Here is a 22,279-nt window from a genome sequence, read left to right as displayed (position 1 = left end):
CCGTGGACTTTGTCAGTTTGAACCAGTCTGGCCATTCTCTGTTGATCTCTCTCACCAACAAGGCATATCCATCCACAGAACTGCCACTCACTGGATGTTTTGGTTTTGGCACCATTCTGAGTAAATCCCAGAAGATTACAGAAATACTCAAACCAGCCCATCTGGCACTAACAATCATGCCACGCTTCAAATAACTGAGATAAAAAAAAAAAAAAATTCCCTATTCTGATGGTTAATGTGAACATTAACTGAAGCTCCTGACCCATATCTGCATGATTTTTTGCACTGCACTGCTGCCACATGATTGGCTGATTAGATAATTGCATGGATGATTGTTGGTGCCCAGAGGAGCTGGTTTGAGTATTTCTGTAACTGCTGATCTTCTGGGATTTTCACACACAGTCTCTAAAATGTACTCAGAATGGTGACAAAAACAAAAAACATCCAGTGAGTGGCAGTTCTGTGGATGGAAATGTCTTGTTGATGAGAGAGGTCAACAGAGAATGGCCAGACTGGCCTAGTCTACAGTAACTCGGATAACCACTCTGTACAATTGTGGTGAGAAGAATATCATCTCAGAATGCTATTCTGAGATGGGGTTGATGCTTGTTTTGGTTTTAATGTTGTGGCTGATCGGTGTGTTAACATGATCATAGTGTGTTAAAATCACGTACTAAGCTTGTCTGTTATATCCAATAGGATTTAACAAATTCGTTGTCATGAAGACGTAAGGTAAACTCTGGAATCTGAAAAAAAAAAATGACGTAAATCCCCAATTATATCACACTAAAATCATGTTAATACAAATCGTTTTCGTCTTGTGGCTTTACTTTTGTAACAGTGTGTTTTCTAATACGGACTGTCCCTATTCGCCTCTATTGTAGTTGCCTTCGTGTAAAAGTGATTTTTGCCTTTTATTTTTAATTAACGAGTGAATTGAGTGTGCTTGTTGTTTGAACCCGGAATATTCCTTTATATTTGTATACATTTAGGAGTAAATATTTAATATAACAATTTACTTTGACTCTTAAATATGCCTGTTTTGCATAATCGTCCGTAAAGAGTCTGGTCTGTGGGCTACTGGAGCGGCGGTGTCTTTCTCAGGATCACCTCCTTCCCTCAGTCAGACCCCAGCATGAGAGGGGTGTCAGTCGTTTCGTTGGAGTTTTAGAAGTTTAGATTATATTGTGTCTCATCATCTCATATGTTCTTTCTTTTTGTAACACCAATTTATCAAACACGCCGATGTGAGAAGGCATCACACATTCATTGTATTAAGGTGAATTTGGGACCGTGGACAGCGATAATGATGGGACATTTGTGTGGGATGTATTGCCAATGACAAGATGGATATCAGTGGGATTCTCTCTATCGCTACTGTCTTTCATTTATCTATCTGTGTCTATGGCGAGGTATGTATAAAGCAGTTTACTCTGTTGACAGAAGTGTGTATATGTTTTTTTCCCGGCTCACAAACAGTCAAACTGGTTGTGATTTAATTGAATGAGTTTAGGATTTGCAGTCGGCATAAGCTTGCTGACAAATGTGATATATACATGACTGTACATTTATTTTTACATTCTCTTCCTGTGAAATAATAGTGCGAGTAAAAGCTGACTCGCGAAATGTCCCATATGTCGCTTACTCATTCTGCATGTGTATTCAATTTAAAGATGACAATGCTTTTAGCTTCAGTAGACACGTCGTGTGTGAAGTAAAAGTGCTTTAGTATTTTTTATTACAGTAGGCATTAGTCTCATATAATCTTTGTTCATTTTCTGTGGTGTACCTACAGAGAAGTGGACTTTGCCCCGATATATTTTTATATTTCTGCTCATAAAGAGCATGCAGATGCATTTAATACACTTCCATACAGTTGAATGTTGCATTGATTTATGCTAGCCTATAGATTAGAATTCTTGATTATTCCCTTGGTATTTTGTATTTATATATAATATTTATAAAAATGAATATATTAATGAAAAATCCTACCTTAACTACCCTGCAAGACTTCGACGTAGGCTATGCTAAACGTTTACATTTTGTGCAGTCTTTTTCAAAACCGGTAAAGTGTGGCATGCAAACTTGAAGCCTGTAAGGAATAGTTCACACAAATTAAAATCCTCTCGTCATGCATGATTTTTTCTTCTGCTGAACACAATCGAAGAATTTTAGGAAAATATCTTTGCTCTGTTGGTCCATTCAAGTGAATGGTGACTAGAACTTTCAAACTCCAAAAAGCACATTCATGCAGCATAAAAGTAATCTATATGACTCCAGTGGTTAATCCCATGTCTTCAGAAGTGATATGATACTGTAGGTGTTGGTAAAAAAAATAAAAAAAACCCCAGCTCAATATTTAAGTCCTTTTTTACTATAAATGTCCACTTTCACCAGCCATTCTAAGAGCTCTCTTAAGAGCTATTCTTCTTTAGTTTTTGGTGATTCTCATTCTTTGTGCATATCACCACCTAGTGGGCAGGGAGGAGAATTTATAGTAATAAAGGGCCAAAATATTGAGCTGTTTCTCACCCACACCTATCATATCACTTCTAAAGATAAGGATTAAACCACTGGAGTCATATGGATTACATTTATGCTGAATGTATGTGCTTTTTGGAGCTTCGAAGTTGTTGCCGCCACATGCATTGAATGGACCAACAGAGCTGAGATATTCTTCTATAAATCTTTGTGTGTGTGTGTGTGTGTGTGTGTGTGTGTGTATGTGTGTGTGAGCGTGTATTTATCACTTTGTGGGTACCAAATGTCCCCATAAGGATAGTAAAACCCGAAATTTTTGACCTTGTGGGGACATTTTGTCAGTCCCCATGAGGAAAACAGCTTATAAATCATACTAAATTATGTTTTTTGAGAATGTAAAAATGCAGAAAGTTTTCTGTGAGGGTTAGGTTTAGGGGATAGAATATAAAGTTTGTACAGTATAAAAACCATTATGTCTATGGAAAGTCCCCATAAAACATGGAAACACAACATGTGTGTGTGTGTGTGTGTGTGTGTGAGCGTGTATTTATCACTTTGTGGGGACCAAATGTCCCCATAAGGATAGTAAAACCCGAAATTTTTGACCTTGTGGGGACATTTTGTCGGTCCCCATGAGGAAAACAGCTTATAAATCATACTAAATTATGTTTTTTGAAAATGTAAAAATGCAGAAAGTTTTCAGTGAGGGTTAGGTTTAGGGGTAGGGTTAGGTTTAGGGGATAGAATATAAAGTTTGTACAGTATAAAAACCATTATGTCTATGGAAAGTCCCCATAAAACATGGAAACACAACATTTGTGTGTGTGTGTGTGTGTGTGTGTGTGTGTGTGTGTGTGTGTGTGTGTGTGTGTGTGTGTGTGTGTGTGTGTGTGTGGCAGAAAAAAGTCACACATCTGGGATGGCATGAGGGTGAGTAAATGATGAGAGAATTTTCATTTTTGGGGGAACTATTCCTTTAAGGTTTGAGGAACGTCTCATTTATTACATGACGTGCCAAAAGTAGAATGCTCACATTTTAAGCAATGACGCTGCATACTGAAGCTACAGGACTGTAGTCAGGGTGTGAGATCAGGGTAATTCTCATTCCCTTCATCACACCCAGCTCACAGTAGCAGTAATGTCTTGATGGTCATGAAAACATGCTTTGATCTCAGTTGAAGTACCACTATAGCAAAGCTGCACTTTATTAACTTGTGTTTATGTGACATTTCCCTGTCGTAAAGCAACGGATACCTTTGATAGCCGTCCACTGAGGAGAAAGCCCTCCAGGCTGGCAGCTGTAAATCGGAAAACGTACACAAACAAAACCGAAAAAAGATGATGATGATTCTATCATAGTACATGTCCGAAAAACAAATAAACATGGTATTGGCATACTAGTGGTAGTACTATAGTCGATGCTCTTTTGAAAAGAAGTGAGCTGATTTTTGTTTTGTTGTCTTTAAAGGCAGGACCAAACATAGTCGTCCTGAATACACTGCAGAGCTCAGGTAGGTACTCAGAGATTGGTAATGTACCAGCATCTCTTTTGTATGATAATTTGCTTGGGACATTAAATTATGCCACTTAATTCAGGCACACACTCAATATTGGTTGCGGCTGAAATGTCACTGTATTTTGTTCTGGTGAAAAGCATCTCTGTCAATGCCAAAGACCACATCCCTGCTTGGCACTATATCTATCCAGCATTTACTGATGCAAAGCCACTCTGCTGTCGAAAGAAGTTGATGGTTCCCTACGGCAGAGTTAAAGAAATTCTCAACCACAACAATCGCTCAGACAAGATTGCTGCAGGGAGAAACACAATATTCAATTTGCTTGTAATATGACCTAAGCACAAACACTCAGTGATGATAGTGAATGATGTGAAACAACTATGGTATTGATGGGTTCTGAAGAGTAGCTAATTTGATATTGAAAATGTCACTATTTGTTAAGATTTCACGTGTCATACTCATATTCCATGAACTTCATTGCTTTCCTTGCCTTCCAAGCCTGGACAGGTTTGTGAGCTTACATCCTTAGGGCAGGACGCTGAAACACACTCAACCTTTCCATAGAACCCTCAACCTCCTCCCAGTGCATGCTGGGGCAGTGTGAGATTCTTCTAGGATTGCCTCATCAGTACATTCATTTTACATTGGCCAGTTGTGATATTCACCAGCCCTCTGCTGGTAAAATCTCTCACAAATTTAGTCCCTTGTGATATTGTGATATCAGGGGTCTTGTTGGTAGTCTATAACCGTAACACCATGGGAAATATGAGTGGAACTCTACCCTGATACTATTTCAGCAAACTGCTTTATGTACACACAATGTACACACAATGTACAGCAAAGAACCTGAGCTGTCATGCGTTTGAGTATGTGCAAGACAATATTTGACTGTGCTGAACTATGAAACTGTGATTGTACAAGAATGGAAAGTATTTGTAATGCCTAAACAAGTTTTTGAAGCTGTTAGAGGTGTGCTGGGCTTATTTACAGTCGTAATGGTGTACAGAAGGCCAGCCAGTCTTCCTAAATCTTTTCTTCATTGCTCTTGTTTTCTGCTCATAGACTTCTGCTGTAGGTTCATTTAGTTTACGCTTTATTTTCCCTTCAATTTGCCATAGAATGGAAATTTCCTTTGACACTGGCCTAAATAAATATCAAACATTTATACATTACAAATGATTAAACAGACATTGGTTTAAAACTATAAACAGACTGACATGTATGATAGGCAAACAGGAAGACGTTAAATTGACAAAATAACACCAAACCATCATGGACCCCCATTTGAAATTATTATATACTGTAGCTCATATCTTAAACGATGATATAATGAGAAAAAAAAAGAAAATCATAAATGTCAAATACCCAAGGCATCCACTTCTGCTTACTTTTCTTGATTTAAATAAAGACAGTCATAATGGATGGAGATTTAAAAACAGCTCACAATGGAGAGAAATCCAGTTCTCTTCTCTGATGATAAACATGCAGTGTTTTTTTAATAAGACGGGAATTTATATTGCATCAGGTTTCTTTCAGTGTTTGTTTACAAGTACAGTATATTTGGAATAATATAGACAGAAGAGGAGGCCTTAACAGAGTTTCCTTGGCAAGAATTTTGCTTCTGCTGTAATAATCTTAGCCATTCAGGATGGCTTTCTCTTTATCACTCTAGTCCCAGCTAACTAAGTCTATCTTAAAGCAATCTAAACAAGCAGAGACAGGGTTGGCCTAAGTGTCTGCTGGGTGTAAATTTGTAAGCGCATGCTCGCAGGTGTGAATACTTTTCTGGCATTACCTCTGCATGCATTTTGGCTTATAAAGCTTTGGATATGTAAAGAGAGGCATGTACAGGGGGCTTTATGAAGGTGAGAGACATTCTCAACTCTCTCTCTCTCTCTCTCTCTCTCTCTAAGGGTTTAAAACCTGGCCTTGCTTCCTGGCTTCTGTTTGTTCCTACACAATACAACCTGATACCATGCCCATAAAATCTTATAAGCTCTTATTTCTCAAAAACATCAGACTAACATGCATGACATTCATTTGTTTACATTTATTTGTTGTTGAGTACTTTTGTGTAACTAAAATTTTGGTTCCTTGAAGTTCAATCATCAGCATTTGTGCCATAATGTTGATTACCAAAACAAAAACAAAAAAAAGTAAGAAAGGAAAAAAAATAGAACACTTTGGGTTAAAGTGAGACACTTACAATGTGAGTGAATGGAGCCAATCCATAAACATTAAAATACTCACTGTTTCAAAGGTATAGCCACAAGACCTAAACAATATGGATGTTAACATGGTTTTAGTGTGATAAACCGCTTGCTAACCTTTTCTCTGTTAAGTAATGTCCAATATTACTACTTCGTTGCCATGACGACTTAATATCATAAACCCTTTAATCCAGCAAAAACTGCTATTTAAACAACTTTACATCTCAAATAATACACAAGTTTTAACAGAAGAATTAATGTATGTGCTTTATAGAATTATAAGCTTTGCAATTCTACCCTCCAGCAACTGGCCCCATTCACTTCTATCGTAATTGTTTCAATGTAACGCAACATTATACCAAAAATAATGTCAATTGAATTTAAACTTTATTGAACCCAAGTCAAGTCAAGTCAATTTTATTTGTATAGCGCCTTTCACAACACACATCGTTTCAAAGCAGCTTTACAAAATATCAGCATTAACAGACGATAAAACTGTAATGTCTATAAAGTCGATTAATCATCATTGTGTAATTTAGATAAAATACGATTTTTAATAGTGTTTAAAAATAATTAAATGATAATTGTATTAATAACCCCAGTGAGCAAGCTGTAGGCGACTGTGGCAAGGAACACAGTCGCCTACAGCTTGCAGAACCCAGAATATTCCTTTAAAGAACACCACCTATGCATACTCTTTAGAACCTTGATCATTCCCCTTTTAATATGCTACTACAAGACAAAAAAGGGACTTCTTGTATTTTAGCATCCTACTGTTGTCTGGGTGTATGGATTTAACATCCATCTCTCATCTGAAAATACAAACATTTTCAAAAGACCTTGAACTCTTGTTAAGTTTGCTTTATGACAGGGCACAAAGCCCAGAACTTCCTCCTCTCCATTCACATTTTTAGACATGCAAAATCAAAGACTGGCAGTATATGAGGAACAGCGTTAAACTTAATTTACTATGTTGTGAACGCTGAACGAATTGTTGTCGGCCCACAGTAAAGCATGAAATTGGGTTGTCATCAGAACTGTGTGGTTGGCTGTCTGCTAAACATCACCTTTATGAGAGAATGTTCTCTCACAGGAGATTTGATTAGAGCACATAATATGGTCACAAGGTTTTGATAAGAATAATTTGCAAGAACGATCCTTCCTCTTGATTATTTGACTTACTGATGCATGCAAGTAAAAGGACATTAGCAAATCAGAATAATTTCATTATGCTGATATTTTTTGTGTCCTTGTTCGTAAACTATACACACACACACACACACACACACACACACACACACACAGGTCTTGCAGTCTCCAGCAGTGCTGCATTCTAGAGGGGGTTTGATTAAAGAATGAAAGTTAGAATAGGTGAGAGCTAATAAGACCACCGTAGCTTTGGAACACCTGCAGCTTTGACATGACGCTTACCCCTGTCGTTTTATTCCATGCTTTTAAATGTATTCATGCCAAAGTAATTTTTCAATTGTGGCAATATAAATTGTCTTTGTTATGCCCTTTCAGTTTAACTGATAAACTGTGTATGTGTGTTTGTCATAGGCCCTCTGTCCTGCTCTGAGGGTTTCACTGAGCTGGGTTATTACAATGGATCTGTGTCTCAGACGGACTCTGGCTCTTCCTGTCTTAAATGGACTGATTTTCCAGACTACATGCTGCAATACCCCAAACGTGGGCTGGGTGACCACAACTACTGTAGAAACCCTGACCGTGAGTCCAACCCCTGGTGTTTCTTCAGACAGAGGTCAGGAGCCATCGGGTGGGCCTACTGCGACTGCAACCAGGGTGAGTCCACCTTTGTGGCTTTCCACATTTTAGATATTTTACAAAAGACTTACTTTCAATTTAAAGCTGAAGTGCATCATTTCTGAGCCGTCAGCATAAGCCCCCCTGTTTACCATTGGTCAAAGATGAATTAAAGCCATTGACAAGCCAACCAATAGCTTAAAAATGTGTTCTTGTAGTTATCATTACGTGTGGCTCTAGTCTAGACTCATTTGATCTATGCAAATTGTTATTGGATTGGCCATGCTTTTAGTGGTTATTTGTTTAAAGGGTCATGACATGCATCATGTTACCTGCATAAATGATGCAGGTAACAACAAAAAATAGCTTTTGCCATCAATAATTGTGTATTTGTTTATGTTTGGCTTCTTCCTTATTTTGTTTCCCACTTGAATGTGTGACAAGTAGCTGTAACAAATACCCAACTTGGAGGTACGAGCTTCCCACATCCACTTGAATGGAGCATACTTACTGCCAGGGGCGCCGTGCACCTATTTCTTTTGAGGGGGCACCAAGGTCCGTGTTTAGTGTACAGTAAGTGATAGCCAAGAAAAGAAAAACACCTGAGAAAATGTAATAAATAAAATGGTTTGCATTTCTCAAAGAGTGAGTTCTATCTCCATAAGATTAGAGATTTCTGAAATATTATAGATCAGTGGGGGTGATCAGTTAGATCAGACTGTGCTTAACACCGGGTTCACACATTCTCTGTGAACATGGTGGTCACGTTGGACGTTCACATTGGCCATGTCTCTTCCACGAGAAACAGCAGCGCCTCTGTGCAGAAAATAAAGATATCTATGGGGCCAAATGGTTTCTTTAATAAGGTCGTAATAAGCTGAGGTTATTGCTGCTTCAAAACAACAGTGGGCAGTCACTTGCACTTCATCTTTCTCAGCACACTTGGTTTTGATTGGTATTGAATGGCAAAAGGTCCAGCAGATTATTAAGTCTTTCCATTATTAAGTTATTTCATTGAGTTTACTTGTATATAGACATATAAATTCTAGTGTACTATAGGTTCGGTTTCAATAAGTTTGATTTGCTAATGTATGTATTGCACCCAGAGCCGCTGAGCTCAGCGTGAGACACGCTGCAAAATTTGGCTCAATGCCGAAACTATCCGTTCACTGCTGCATCTGGGACGCGTCACTTCGCAACTCACGCTTGCAGTCTAAACAGTGTCATCTGATATTATGGGTGCCGAAACGAAAGAGCCATTCACGTAGGATGAGTGAACCTGGCTTAAGGGAAGTGAATAAATAAAAGTTAAATGCCAGACAGCTGAATAAAGTTATCTCCGTGAGATGGTTATTGACATGCAGCAGCCACAAAAAAATTTATATTTGTATCTTGCCCTGTGTGTGCTGTAAACAGTGATAAAGTCTTGTGAACATAAGCACTGCTGCTTCAATTTGTTCAGCCGCCTGATGCTTTTCTCCAATGGAAAATACGGGCATGACGCCACTACTTACTGCAGTCACAGCTCACACCCACAGTTTGTCTTTCAGTGAGCTAGCAGCAGTCACGGATTCTGTCTGTTCTCTCTTTTTATTGTCCTCTATTTATCTTGTCTATGCTTTTATTAATCATCATTCAGATTCATGTCACATACACTAGTGTGTGCATTTGCGCTGTTTCTCTGGCCTCCATTTGGAAAGTGTCTGTTTTCTGTATCTCTTTGTCCTGCTCTGTCATCGCCTTTCTGTGTCTGTAGTTGTATACCAAGCTGGTGCTGACATCTGTTTGCCTTATCTGTGTGAGCTATGATTATCTTTGCCTGCCTCACTCCTCATACTTTTCGCTTTTCGTGTAATACAGACTCAAATTATTAGTGTATGTGTATACTGTCTTTAAATTCATGGTTTTGAGTGTTACATGTGGCAGCAACATATTAAAGGTGCTAGAAGCGATTTTAACCATTCTGGATCTTCCACCAGACTAACTGTTGAATTAGCCACTCCCCCTCTTTCCAAAGCCACACACTCCAAAGACATGTGCACTCACACACAAAAACTAGATATCATTGCGTTGAAGCAAATTGAGGGTGATGGGTCCTCCTGAGCATTTTGCTGTCCGACACTGAGTGTTTTAAAGGAGCACTGTACCAACACTTATATGGACACTTATTGTGTAAAGGTAAAAGGGAAAGGAGGAGGTGAGAACCGGCTTGACAATATAAATGATAATTTAATAAAGAACTTAACCAAAAAGACAAACACACACATAGGTGTCAGACAGCTGCCCATCACTCTCTCTCTCTCTCTCTGTCGCACTGCCGTATCCGGTCGGCCTTATCCCTCTCGGAGGCTTGATTAGCCTGATTAGGTGCCAGGTGTGTGGAATCATGACCTGGCCATGCCCTCTGCCCTGCCACAGATTGACAGGCATTAAATATTCTGATCGGCTAAACAAACAATTTGACCGCTGCCCAAGGACATCTTTTCGTCCATTGTTTGCCAAGACTAGGGCTGTTACAGAGACTGATGTGATATTTCATGGCACCTATTTCAGTGATATCTGATAGGTATAGGTAATAGGGATGTTTTCTGCCTAACATAAAAAATATTTTTTTACTTACATCACCTTTAATTTGCTAAGTTTTAACTATAGTGCAAGACACAAGTCTTTTGAATCCATTCAGCAAAGAGATTCTTTCAGATTCATTTACACGTTCAAATTTTGATTTCAGTCAGACTAGGCTATACCAATAATTTGTCCATTTTTGTCCGACTGAAATCATACCAGTCTGATTTTTTCTAAATCGGACTAACAGACCTAGATAATGCTCGGCTTCATCCTGCATGTATACACGTTAATCATAAAAGTGAATTGAACCACAATCAGCTGCTCCGAAAGACAGAGGTGATGTGCAACTTTTTTCATTACACGGACAGATGAAAAACAAGGAATGGCAAACTTTTGAAAAAAGTCACCAAATATTTGATTACATATTGTGTCATGTATACTTGGACAGATGAAAACTGTAGCTCGACTACACTGTAGTCACTGTAGTTCTATTATAACTGTGTTATATGAAACGTTCAGTAGATTACTTTTTTACACAGTAGGTTGCGACAAATGTGTGTAATGTAATGTGTAATGAGTCATTAAATCATAGATTCAACTGATTCGCCAAAGTCATTTATGAGCGAAACATTGAAAGAGAGCGAGCACGATTCGTTTACTTCAAAGAGTTGTACAAAATCATAGAATTTATCTTGTGTTAGGATATTTAGATCAAGAAAACAAGACCAAGATACTTTTTAGGAATATGATTTTTTGCAGTCTTGCTGTTTTTGAAGCTTTAAATGACTGAATACATTTAATTTTGCACCTATTCCACACTCGCCTTTCTAGGTGCAGCAAGGTTGGTGGGGGGTTCATCCAATAAGAGTGGCCGTCTCGAGGTGTACCTGAATGGCCAATGGGGAGCAGTGTGTGACACCCACCTGAGTGACCGAGATGCCAGTGTAATCTGTCGACAACTGAGGCTCGGGTATAAACACTTTTCATTATCAGCTAGAGGCTTTAACCTGATTAACACACAGTTGATGGTATCTTTTACCTGCTAAAATCGTACAGTGAAATCGGCACTGCACTTCGGCACTCCTACTTTGGACCTGGTTCTGGCCTCTTCCACTTTGAACGTCTTGGCTGCCATGGCAATGAAAATTCTCTGATGGAGTGCCGGAGCCGGAAATATGTCTCTGCCGACTGTAACCATGGCAATGAGGCTGGAGTGGTGTGTGCTGTACCTAAGGGTATGTTTGTTTTATTTGTGTTATGACTATTATTTGTGTCTTTATTTACCCACTCTCCCATGAATATATTATTTATATTAATGCATTTCTTTCTTATGGTTTATGATTATTTAAAGTAGCCTTCCCCCCCAACACACACACACACACACACACACACAATATAAAATACATTTGGACACTTAAAAGGTATATCAAACAAATTGGAATCTGCAAACATACAGTACTAGACTGTTTCTCAGAACTAATGTTAATGTTTGGAGCCATGTTTGCAATTATTCTTGCCAGCTGGTCCCAAGGTGATTTTTAGTGGATATATGAAGTCTGTTCCCCTCAAATTCATACAGTTGTACAAGCAGAGTAACCACATGTGTAGTTCATCACATTAACTATGGACATGTTGTACTAAATTAAGTGTCCAGGTTTTTGGGCCCACTGTATATTGTGTTTGTCAGAGGAGACATACACTGACATGTTTACAGTATATTGAAAAATGCATATTTATGTTGGGATAATTAAGCAGACTGTAGAAATTCTCTCAAGTCAGGAAAAGTTATCTTTGTCACCTGTTCTCATTTTCACTGCTCAGAGTTACACCTTATAACAACAGCTGAGCTTCTTGTATCTGGTCAAACTTTTATGTCTATCATTGCAACAGAGTGGACAGGCCTTCGCTGGAGCTAAATGAAGACAGAATATATCAACAGCGCTCGTGTGTGTGTGTGTGTGTGTGTGTGTGTGTGTGTGTGTGTGTGTGTGTGTGTGTGTGTGTGTGTGTGTGTGTGTGTGTGTGTATGTGTGTGTGAGCGTGTATTTATCACTTTGTGGGGACCAAATGTCCCCATAAGGATAGTAAAACCCGAAATGTTTGACCTTGTGGGGACATTTTGTCGGTCCCCATGAGGAAAACAGCTTATAAATCATACTAAATTATGTTTTTTGAAAATGTAAAAATGCAGAAGGTTTTCTGTGAGGGTTAGGTTTAGGGGTAGGGTTAGGTTTAGGGGATAGAATATGAAGTTTGTACAGTATAAAAACCATTATGTCTATGGAAAGTCCCCATAAAACATGGAAACCAAACTGTGTGTGTGTGTGTGTGTGTGTGTGTGTGTGTGTGTGTGTGTGTGTGTGTGTGTGTGTGTGTGTGTGTGTGTGTGTGTGTGTGTGTGTGTGTGTGTGGTGGGGTGTAGCTGGAGCTCCTGGAAGAGGGTCAGGTATTTTTAGAGAGAGCTGTGAATTATTTACACAGAAACATTAGGAAGTAGAAAGCAATCTGAGAGCCCTGAGGGTTTGCCAAGGGTCCTTATACATGTCCCCATCCTTTACCACGCATATACATGCATACACCTGCCTTACCTTTCAAATCATTCTACCATACATGCAAGACTTAAAAGGGATTCCCCTCTGATGTGTATAGCTTCTGCTGTGATTATAGTGTGAAATCTCCTGGATTGTGTAAAATCGTGTTAAATGTTAGACTAAGAACTTTGTTTATCATTTAATAATTCATCAATCTCCTCTTCAGTGTTTATTAAGTGATTTTCAGTTGATTAAAGTGTTTTGTTTAGGCAATGGTGCCCCCCTAAGGCTTGTGGGAGGACTTGAGGATTTTGAGGGGCGCGTGGAAGTGTATCATAACGGGAGGTGGGGAACTATCTGTGATGACGAATGGGATGATATTGATGCTGAAGTGGTCTGTAGACAGTTGAGATGGGGGTAAGCAATATGAACATGTCTTCATATGTATGTTTTATACCATTAAAGGTTCACCCAAACATTTTAATTCATTTACTATTTACTAATTGTGTAATACTGATTACTTTTACTTTGATTTTATGGTGGTTGTATTTTGTATTTCTTTATGTATTTATAAAAAAAATTTTTTACAGAAATTGTCTTTTCTAAGCTTGACAGACCGGAAAAGTCTATTCACTTTCATTATTACATGTACACTCTGTGAATACTTTAAAAAAAATCAATTTGTGTTCCACATAAGAATGAAAGTCATATGGGTTTGGAGCAACATTTGGGCATTTTTGAGTGAAATATTCATTTAACACAAGGAAATATATCTATGCGCATTGATCTTTTACAAGTTCTTCTAATCTATTTTATATGGTTTTATGCTTTATAAAGTGAGAATTTCATCAGATTTTACTGTGTGCTTTTTGTTCAGATTATTTAGAAATATTTTCCATAAGTGATTTAGCTTAAAGGAATAGTTCACCCAAAAATTTTAATTGTCATCATTTACTCGCACTCATGCTATCCCAGATGTGTATGACTTCCTTTCATCTGCTGAACTGAAATTAAGTTTTTTAGAAGAATTTCTCAGCTGTTTTGGTCCATACAATACAAGTGAATGGGTACCAAAATTTTGAAGCTCCAAAAATCACAAAAGTCAGCATAAAAGTAATCCATATGACTCCAGTGTTTAATTCAATGTCTTATGGAGAGATATGATGGGTGTGGGTGAGAAACAGATCAATATTTAAGTACATTTTTACTATAAATTCTCCTTGCTCAGTCAATCTCCACTCTCACTTTCTTCTTGTGTTTTTGGTGATTCACATTTGTCATGCATATCACCACCCACTGGGCAGGGAGAAGAATCTCTAGGAAAAAAATGACTTAAAATATTGACATTGTTTAAATGTTTCTCACCCACACATATCATTTTACTTCTGAAGATATGGATTAAAACACTGGAGTCATATGGATTACTTTTATGATGCTTTTATGTGCTTTGTGGAGCACATAAAATCACAATTTTGGCACCCATTTATTTGCATTGTATGGACCTACAGAGCTGAAATATTCTTCTAAAAATCATAATTTGTGTTCTGCAGACGAAAGAAAGTCATACACATCTGGGATGGCATGTGGGTGTGTAAATGATGAGGGAATGTTTATTTTTGAGTGAACTATTCCTTTGAAGGTTTACCAGATCTGAGAGTTACTGTGGATGTAATGCACAAATCAGTTGGCTAAAAGGGCAGTCTTATTGTACACATTCACACACACACTCACACACACACACACACACACATATGCACACGCGCACACACTGTGAGTGAACTTTATTAATATAGATGAATGGAAGAAGTGTATGAATAATTAATGGAGTGCCAGGATTCACTCTGAGACACTGATTTGACCCTCCACCATCCTTTTAACACACTCCCTTCAGTTCTGCTTTCTCTGGGGATTAAAGCAGCCCTAAACCATCATACACATACACAAATACATCTAAATAAACTGCTGTGTTCACTTTCTACATTACCATACACTGTTTTAGTGTGGCAGTTCTATCCTGTTTTCATTCTGTCTATTTCCCTAATCTATATTCATAACAAATTGATCTACATTGTGGTTTTGATCTTGGAATGAGTCACAGGCAGGGCTTGTTTTTTCAGTGGCGTGCCAAAGGCATGGACATGGGCACACTTTGGGCAGGGCACTGGGCCTATATTCCTGGATGGGGTGCACTGCACAGGAAATGAGCTCTCTCTTGAGGAATGTCCTCATGCGCCTTGGGGCCAGCACAACTGTGACCACATGGAGGATGCTGGAGTGTCCTGTAACCCATATACAGGTGAAGATTAGAACTATGTCCGACAACAACATCAACATCCTTATGATAACACATTGAAAATAATGTAGGGAGCAAAAGTCCTGCCCTGTTATCAGTGTTTTTTTGTGTTGATAAGTACATTGCTTAACAGTGATAATGCTGCTGTAGATGGAGTGTTACGTCTAGTGGGAGCTGATAGCCCGTGGGAAGGACGCCTTGAAGTGTATCATGCTGGACAATGGGGCACAGTGTGTGATGACAACTGGACTGGACGCCATGCCCAGGTGGTGTGTCGACAGCTGGGTTACCGGTAGGTTGTTTATTTTGCTTGGTTAATTGCATTTTTTTATACACTACAAGCGAAAACTAGGACACACCTACTTTTTTTTTATATAAGAATTTTCCTGATTTTAGCATAATCATAAAGACATCAGAATTATTAAAAAGCAAAAATTGAAGCATAGAAATTAATATGCAGTGACTCAAACCTTTTCAAAACAAGCTAACATGTTAGCTTTTTCAAAGTACCTCCCTTTGACTATTCATACATATTTTTTTTTAATCTTTTTTTTTTCCCACTGCATAAGCTGACACAACATGACTTCACAGTTCAGGCTCTGTGATTTATTTCTGCAATACTATTATTTGTCCAACAGAGGGCGTGCTGAGCTGGTTCTAGATGGGATGTATGGTGAAGGCACAGGGCTGATCCTTCTGGATGAGGTGAAATGTGAAGGGGGTGAAAGCTCTTTGCTGGACTGTGCTCATGGTGAGTGGGGGCAGCATGACTGCTCCCACAGTGAGGATGTGGGCATACGTTGTGAGAGAGAAGGAGAGTTCCTGGAAATTCCTGATGTGCCTCCTGTCACAGGTGCATAAACCCTATGCAAACACTTTTATCCATTGTATTTACATAAAGAGTAACACGTTGTCCTAACCAGACATGACGCAATAAAGCAGCAAGCAATAAATAGCCAGTCTCGTCAAGTGACGAGCAATAGGATGAATTACACAGAAACTTTTAAGACATTTCTGCATTGTATTTCACCCTAAAATTAAAATAAAGTCTATCAATCAATCAGTCAGTCTGTCTGTCAATTGATCTGTCTTTCTGTCTACAGTATCTATCTATCTGTCTGTCTGCATTTAATGTATTTTTATTTAAAAAAATATATAAATATATACAGACAGAATAATTTTTATTACTAATTGTAATTATAGATTCTCATTACTGAGAATTTGGGAGGAAAATATGCTTAATTGTATGCTTAATTTCTTTCTTTCTTTCTTTCTTTCTTTCTTTTTTGGGTGAAATTTGACCCAAAAAGAATTTACCTATTGAGACTTTTGTATTGTCACGCTGAGAAAATACGGCCATATTGAAATTGCATTTGTTCAAAATCCAGCTCCACATAGCTGTATATCAAACATCAGATATGAGCTTAGATTTTGTCACCTTGCACCGCATTTTTTGCTCTCAGTGTGAAAACAGAAACATTTCTTGTCACTAAAAAATTGTTGCATCGCGCCTTGTTAGGACGCATGTAAAAGTTAGTGGAATCCACATTTAAGTAATTTATTTACATAAAGAAAATTACTTTCCAAGTACTTACTCTGATAAGAGCAATAAAAATGTGATTAGATGCGAAATGGCAGCAAATCTTAATGACAAGTTAATTTCTTATTTTCTCTATTCTGAATCAGTTTAGCCAATTAAATGTCCACCACTTGTCCAAATCTTTATTGTACAGTTTCTAGTTATATTGTGTTACCAGGTCCCCTGGTAAGACTGGTGGATGGCGAGAGCCGTAAGGAGGGTCGTGTGGAGGTGTTCATTAACGGCGAGTGGGGCAGTGTGTGTGACGATGGATGGGATGACATCAATGCAGGCATAGTCTGCAAACAACTAGGATTCATGTAAGCATGTTTCATGTGATCATAAAAAAGGAAGAAGACACTTATGAAATTTACAGACACAATTCATTTGTTCCTCTCACCCATACTTTTCAATATCAGTGGTGCTTCCAAGGCCCGTTCCATGGCTTATTTCGGTGAGGGCCAGGGACCAATCCATCTGGATAATGTGAAGTGTGTTGGGACAGAGGCTTCGCTGGGTGAGTGTTCAGCTCTTGGCTCAGATGCCCATGATTGCAGACACAGTGAAGATGCAGGCGTCATCTGTGACTACATTACTGAGCCCATGAAAAACCAGCAAGAATGTGGTCTGAGACCCAACACACAAAGACGGCGAAGAAGGATCATTGGAGGAGACAAGTCTCTTCGGTAATGAAATTTAAATATACTGCAAACAATGATTTTCTTAATCTGTATTTTTGTCTTGTCATGCTGTCATTAAAATCCTTAAAATAAGAGAAATTTGGGGAGGCTGGGTATCTCAGCGAGTTTTGACACTGACTACCACCCCTGGAGTCGTGAGTACGAATCCAGGGTGTGCTGAGTGAATCCAGCCAGGTCTCCTAAGCAACCAAATTGGCCTGGTTGCTAGGGAGGGTAGAGTCACATGGGGTAACCTCCTTGTGGTCGCGATTAGGGGTTCTCGCTCTCGGTGGGGTGTGTGGTAAGTTGTGAGTGGATTGCGGAGAGTAGCATGAGCCTCCCGTGCTGGGAGTCTCTGTGGTGTCTTGCACAATGAGCCACGTGATAAGATGCATGGATTGACTGTCTCAGAAGCGGAGGCAACTGAGACTTGTCCTCCGCCACCCGGACTGAGGTGAGTAACCGGGCCACCTCAAGGACCTACTAAGTAGTGGGAACTGGGCATTCCAAATTGGGAGAAAAAGGGAAAAAATGTGAAATTATGTACAACTTGCTTTAAGAGAATATATAATATATTATAATATATTATATTAAGTTGATTTTTCTGACTGCATTGGCAAATTCTTGTTTTTAGCACCAACCTCTGAAAATGTTAGTTAGTTAGTTTTATGTTTAAAGGGATATATCACCCAAAAATGATTTTAAGCTTGATTATATATCCTAGTGCTTGACACATTTACAGACTGCTAGATAGTGCTAGGAAGTGGAGTGGAGTTTCAAATAATGATCGTCAAGGAGACTGCTGATGTCAAGATTAACTTTTTGCACTGTGTAAATAGCACCTGCCACACAGTGCCTCTATTTGCACTCAAATTGTCTTGTTGAAATACAGAAAATGAAGACAAATTGCACCCCCAAGTGCCACTGCAGTGGTGTGATATGTTGTGTAAGGACAGAGTGGATGTGTTTTTTTGGTCCGGACGACCCGGGTACAATTCCGCCTTTTGTCCCACTTTTCTCCATCCTGTTTCCTGTCTCCACCCTTACTATTTCCTCTAATATTACTAAACTAGACTATTGTTACTGTAGTAAAATCATAGTTAATTTTTGTAAGTGAAAAATTAGGGTTAGGTTTAGGGGCACGGGATGGTGTCTTAATAAACAGAATAAAAATGCTGTAGGAATGCCCCTAAACTGTATGTTAGTATTTAATGCATCTTACGCTTTTTGCGCTTAATGCAAAGAAGATGCTATTGGTTGCTATTATTAAATAGCATCTGTTGTTATTTGCTCTTAGTGCAAATAGCCTCTTCCTTAAGATTTATTGTGAAAAGGAGTCATATTTTAGTCTGTTCTCACCCAAAACCGATTATATGTCTTCAGAAGACATTGATTAAACTTATGGATTACCTTTATGCTGCCTTTATATTTTCATTTTTGGGTGAACATTCCTTTAAAAAAAAGAAGAAAAAAATACTTGCTTTATTTGCTGGAAAACAAGACTAATTGAGAAAACACATTTTGATTTAATTTCAGAATCAGGGTTTACTTTTTAACATAGTTTTTTTTTACTCAACAATGTATTCAGTACTCTCCATATTTATTGCTTATTACTTACTGTGATATTTAGGGCCAGTTGCCATTGTTGTTATATTATATTGCACTGTAATCCCAGGGGAACTCTACAATATATATTGTACTTACTTTTACTGTTGCAATAGAAAGAATGACAGTAATGTTAATTTCATGTATTGCTGCCTTAAATGTTTTATTCTTCACTGCAAAAGCTGTTTTCTCTTTTACAAGCCTGTGTGTTGACAGTGCAAACAGCAAATTAGGTTTGAGTTAAGAGCACATAGTGGCAATCAAATTTTTTTTACATTTTGCATTATCTGAAAAGTCCTAAAAGCATCTGTATTGGTCATGTAGGGGGGACTGGCCATGGCAAGTATCTCTGTGGCTGAGGTCTCAATCAAAAGGCACCCATCCACTTTGTGGGGCAACTCTCATAAATTCTTGTTGGGTTATTACTGCTGCTCATTGCTTCAAGAGGTGAGAGAGAGACTTTACTGTCATCTAGTGGCTATATAGAAAATAACTTTACACTGTTGCAATGTACAGTATTTCATTCATATCAGATTTTTCATGCTGTAGTTTATATTAAGTGCTCTTAATCTTTTTTTTTTATATATATATATAAATTTGGACATCTCTGTTTTCTTGTTTCCTGTTATTTTCCTTCCCCTTTTCTTTCTTTCAGGTTTGGCACAGATCCCTCCCGTTATGTGTTACGGCTTGGTGACTACCACACAGAGGAGAGGGATGACTTTGAGCGCACTCTTTCTCCCGAGCGCATCATCAACCACAGGAAGTACCACAGCCAGGGCTGGGAGTATGATATTGCCTTGCTGAAGTTGAAGGGCACAGATGGGAACTGTGTGGCCTTTAACCCACACACTAATGCAGTTTGCCTTCCAGCTCAGAGCAAAAAAAAGGGGAAGAGGCCCATCGCTTGTGTTATTACTGGCTGGGGAATTACAGGTACTTCATATATCTTAGGATATCGTGGACCTTCAAGAGAGAGGGTAAAAAGAAACGAAAATATTCTAATGTAAATAATACACATTCTCGTGTTGTGTCCATTAGGCTCTGAGTATTCCCGAACACTGCTTCAAGCCTGGGTTCCCATACTGCCCTCCTGGAAGTGTAAAAAACGCTATGGCAGTCGCTTCACCAGCCGCATGTTGTGTGCTGGCAGCATATCAAACCATCACCGGGTGGACAGTTGTCAGGGTGACAGTGGAGGGCCACTGGTGTGCCAGGGTGAAGGTGGGCACTGGATGCTCACAGGAATCATCTCTTGGGGTCACGGATGTGGTGACCCCACCTATCCTGGTGTTTATACAAGGGTCAGCAGGTTCCTGAAGTGGATTGAGAAAGTCACCCAAAGCCCTGCCAAAGTGTGATGCTACAGTGTTGACATTAAAGCCACTTAATGCATTGTACTGGACAGAATATACATTATATAATGCCTCTGAGGGTTCGCCAGCCGGCCAATAGCAGTAAAGCTGGTTTGATCCCATTTTATGTGTTGCACATTTTACTACTTGCACCATGTCATTTTAATTCCATTTTTCTACACTTGAAGAAACATTCATGAAAGTGCACATGAATGTGAAGCCACAGATCTCAGAAGGGGGTGAGATGCTTTGGAGGGAGAGCTACATTAAAGGAATAGTTCACCCAAAATAATTATCTTATCATATACTGAGCCTTATGCCATCCCAGATGTGTGTGACTTTCTTTCTTCTGCTGAACACAAATTAAGATTTTTAAAAGAATATCTCAGCTCTGTTATGTGAATTGTGGCCAGAACTTGAAGCTCAAAAAAGGACAAAGGAAACAATCCATATGACTCCAGTGGTTAAATTAATATCTTCTGAAGCGATATATTATTTGCCGTGTTTGAGAAACAGATACATTTTTAAGTCCTTTTTTAATTTTAATTTCTCCTCCCTGCCCAGTAGGTGATGATATGCAGGAAGAATATGAGTCATCAAAAGAAGACAAATGTGAAAGTGAAGATTTAAATATTGATCTGTTTCTTACCCACGGCAATTGCTTCTGAAGATATGGATGTAAACACTGGGGTAGTATGGATTACTTTCATGCTGCCTTTATATGCTTTTTGCACCTTCAAAGTTCTGGCCACCATTCACTTACAGTATCAACAGAGCTGAGATATTCTTCTAAAAATATCTGTTTCTGTTTTGTAGAATAAAGAAAGTCATACACATTTGGGATGGCATGAGGGTGAGTAAATGATGAGATAATTTTCATTTTTGGGTGAAAAATCCTTTTAAGTAAACAGAGTTCTCATTTATTGAAAGGTCTTGAAGAATAAGCTTCTGTAAATAAGTCATGTTGCACTAATCTTCATGCCATGTTCAGTAAGTTGAACATATGTGGAAGTTCTGTGACTTGGCTGTTCTGGATTAGGTTCTTAAATTATTTCACATATTGCACGTGCACATTTTCCTTACTGGACTTAAATATTTGCTAAGGTAAGGAACAGCATGCATATAAGATATAAGGATTAATGAACATTCCACTTGTGAATGAGTCATACTGTAAATGTATGTTTATTATTTGTACTCTTGTTGAGGGTGTGTCATAGAGGGTACAACAAAAACTTAGTGTGACACAAACCAAAATGTTCTGGATGTTTGTGTTGCCAAAGCGGAAGGACTGAAGAAACACTTGAGGTCAAGTCCACAATTTTAAGTTTATTAAGGCAAAAAACACAGCAGGCCACACACACAAAAAGAAAATCCAAACACAACTTGGAGGAATTTGGACAGGCTTGCAGTATTTCCAACTGGTTTTTCTTACTCAGCCCTCAATCAGTCGTTTGTGAGAGACCAATATGGAGGGAAGTTAATTTCCCTACAGGCATTCAGTATTCCAGAGGTTGGGGGGTCAATACATGGGGGGTCAATACATGCTGCTTAAAGTAAGAGATGGTGACCTGTAATCTGTTAACATTCTTCTTTCAGCTATAAGTGGCTTGAATTGATATATTACATTGCTATTTGCTTGCTGCAATGTTAAAGTTTTTCTGTATTCAGGCAATATTGTTGTGGTATTTATTTACAT

At 38.6% G+C, this 22,279-nt stretch overlaps 1 protein-coding gene across 1 annotated transcript; it reads left to right on the top strand.

Annotated features, from left to right (window-relative positions):
• Nucleotides 1-1,138: 1,138 nt before the first annotated feature.
• On the top strand, nt 1,139-22,085 carry LOC127617677 (neurotrypsin-like). The gene is made up of 14 exons (XM_052089705.1): nt 1,139-1,412; nt 3,950-3,992; nt 7,769-8,011; nt 11,372-11,510; nt 11,597-11,775; nt 13,341-13,488; nt 15,189-15,367; nt 15,515-15,656; nt 16,003-16,217; nt 17,122-17,263; nt 17,363-17,629; nt 19,553-19,675; nt 19,884-20,164; nt 20,270-22,085. Exons 1-14 carry the CDS (start codon nt 1,347-1,349, stop codon nt 20,587-20,589), a joined length of 2,487 nt encoding a protein of 828 aa, XP_051945665.1. The 5' UTR covers nt 1,139-1,346; the 3' UTR covers nt 20,590-22,085.
• The last annotated feature ends 194 nt before the right edge of the window (nt 22,086-22,279 follow it).

The sequence above is a fragment of the Xyrauchen texanus genome, chromosome 24, assembly GCF_025860055.1.
Source record: "Xyrauchen texanus isolate HMW12.3.18 chromosome 24, RBS_HiC_50CHRs, whole genome shotgun sequence".
NCBI classification, from domain to species: Eukaryota; Metazoa; Chordata; class Actinopteri; order Cypriniformes; family Catostomidae; genus Xyrauchen; species Xyrauchen texanus.
The sequence above is the reverse complement of the archived record's forward strand: the minus strand, read 5'-3'. Positions and strand labels throughout refer to the sequence as shown.

Excerpts from the sequence above, each read along its gene's own strand:
- LOC127617677 (XM_052089705.1), top strand. The coding sequence starts at position 1,347 with ATGGATATCAGTGGGATTCTCTCTATCGCTACTGTCTTTCATTTATCT. Across the intron at positions 1,413-3,949 it reads CTATCTGTGTCTATGGCGAG|GCAGGACCAAACATAGTCGT; the intron begins GTATGTATAAAG and ends TTGTCTTTAAAG. Across the intron at positions 3,993-7,768 it reads GAATACACTGCAGAGCTCAG|GCCCTCTGTCCTGCTCTGAG; the intron begins GTAGGTACTCAG and ends TGTTTGTCATAG.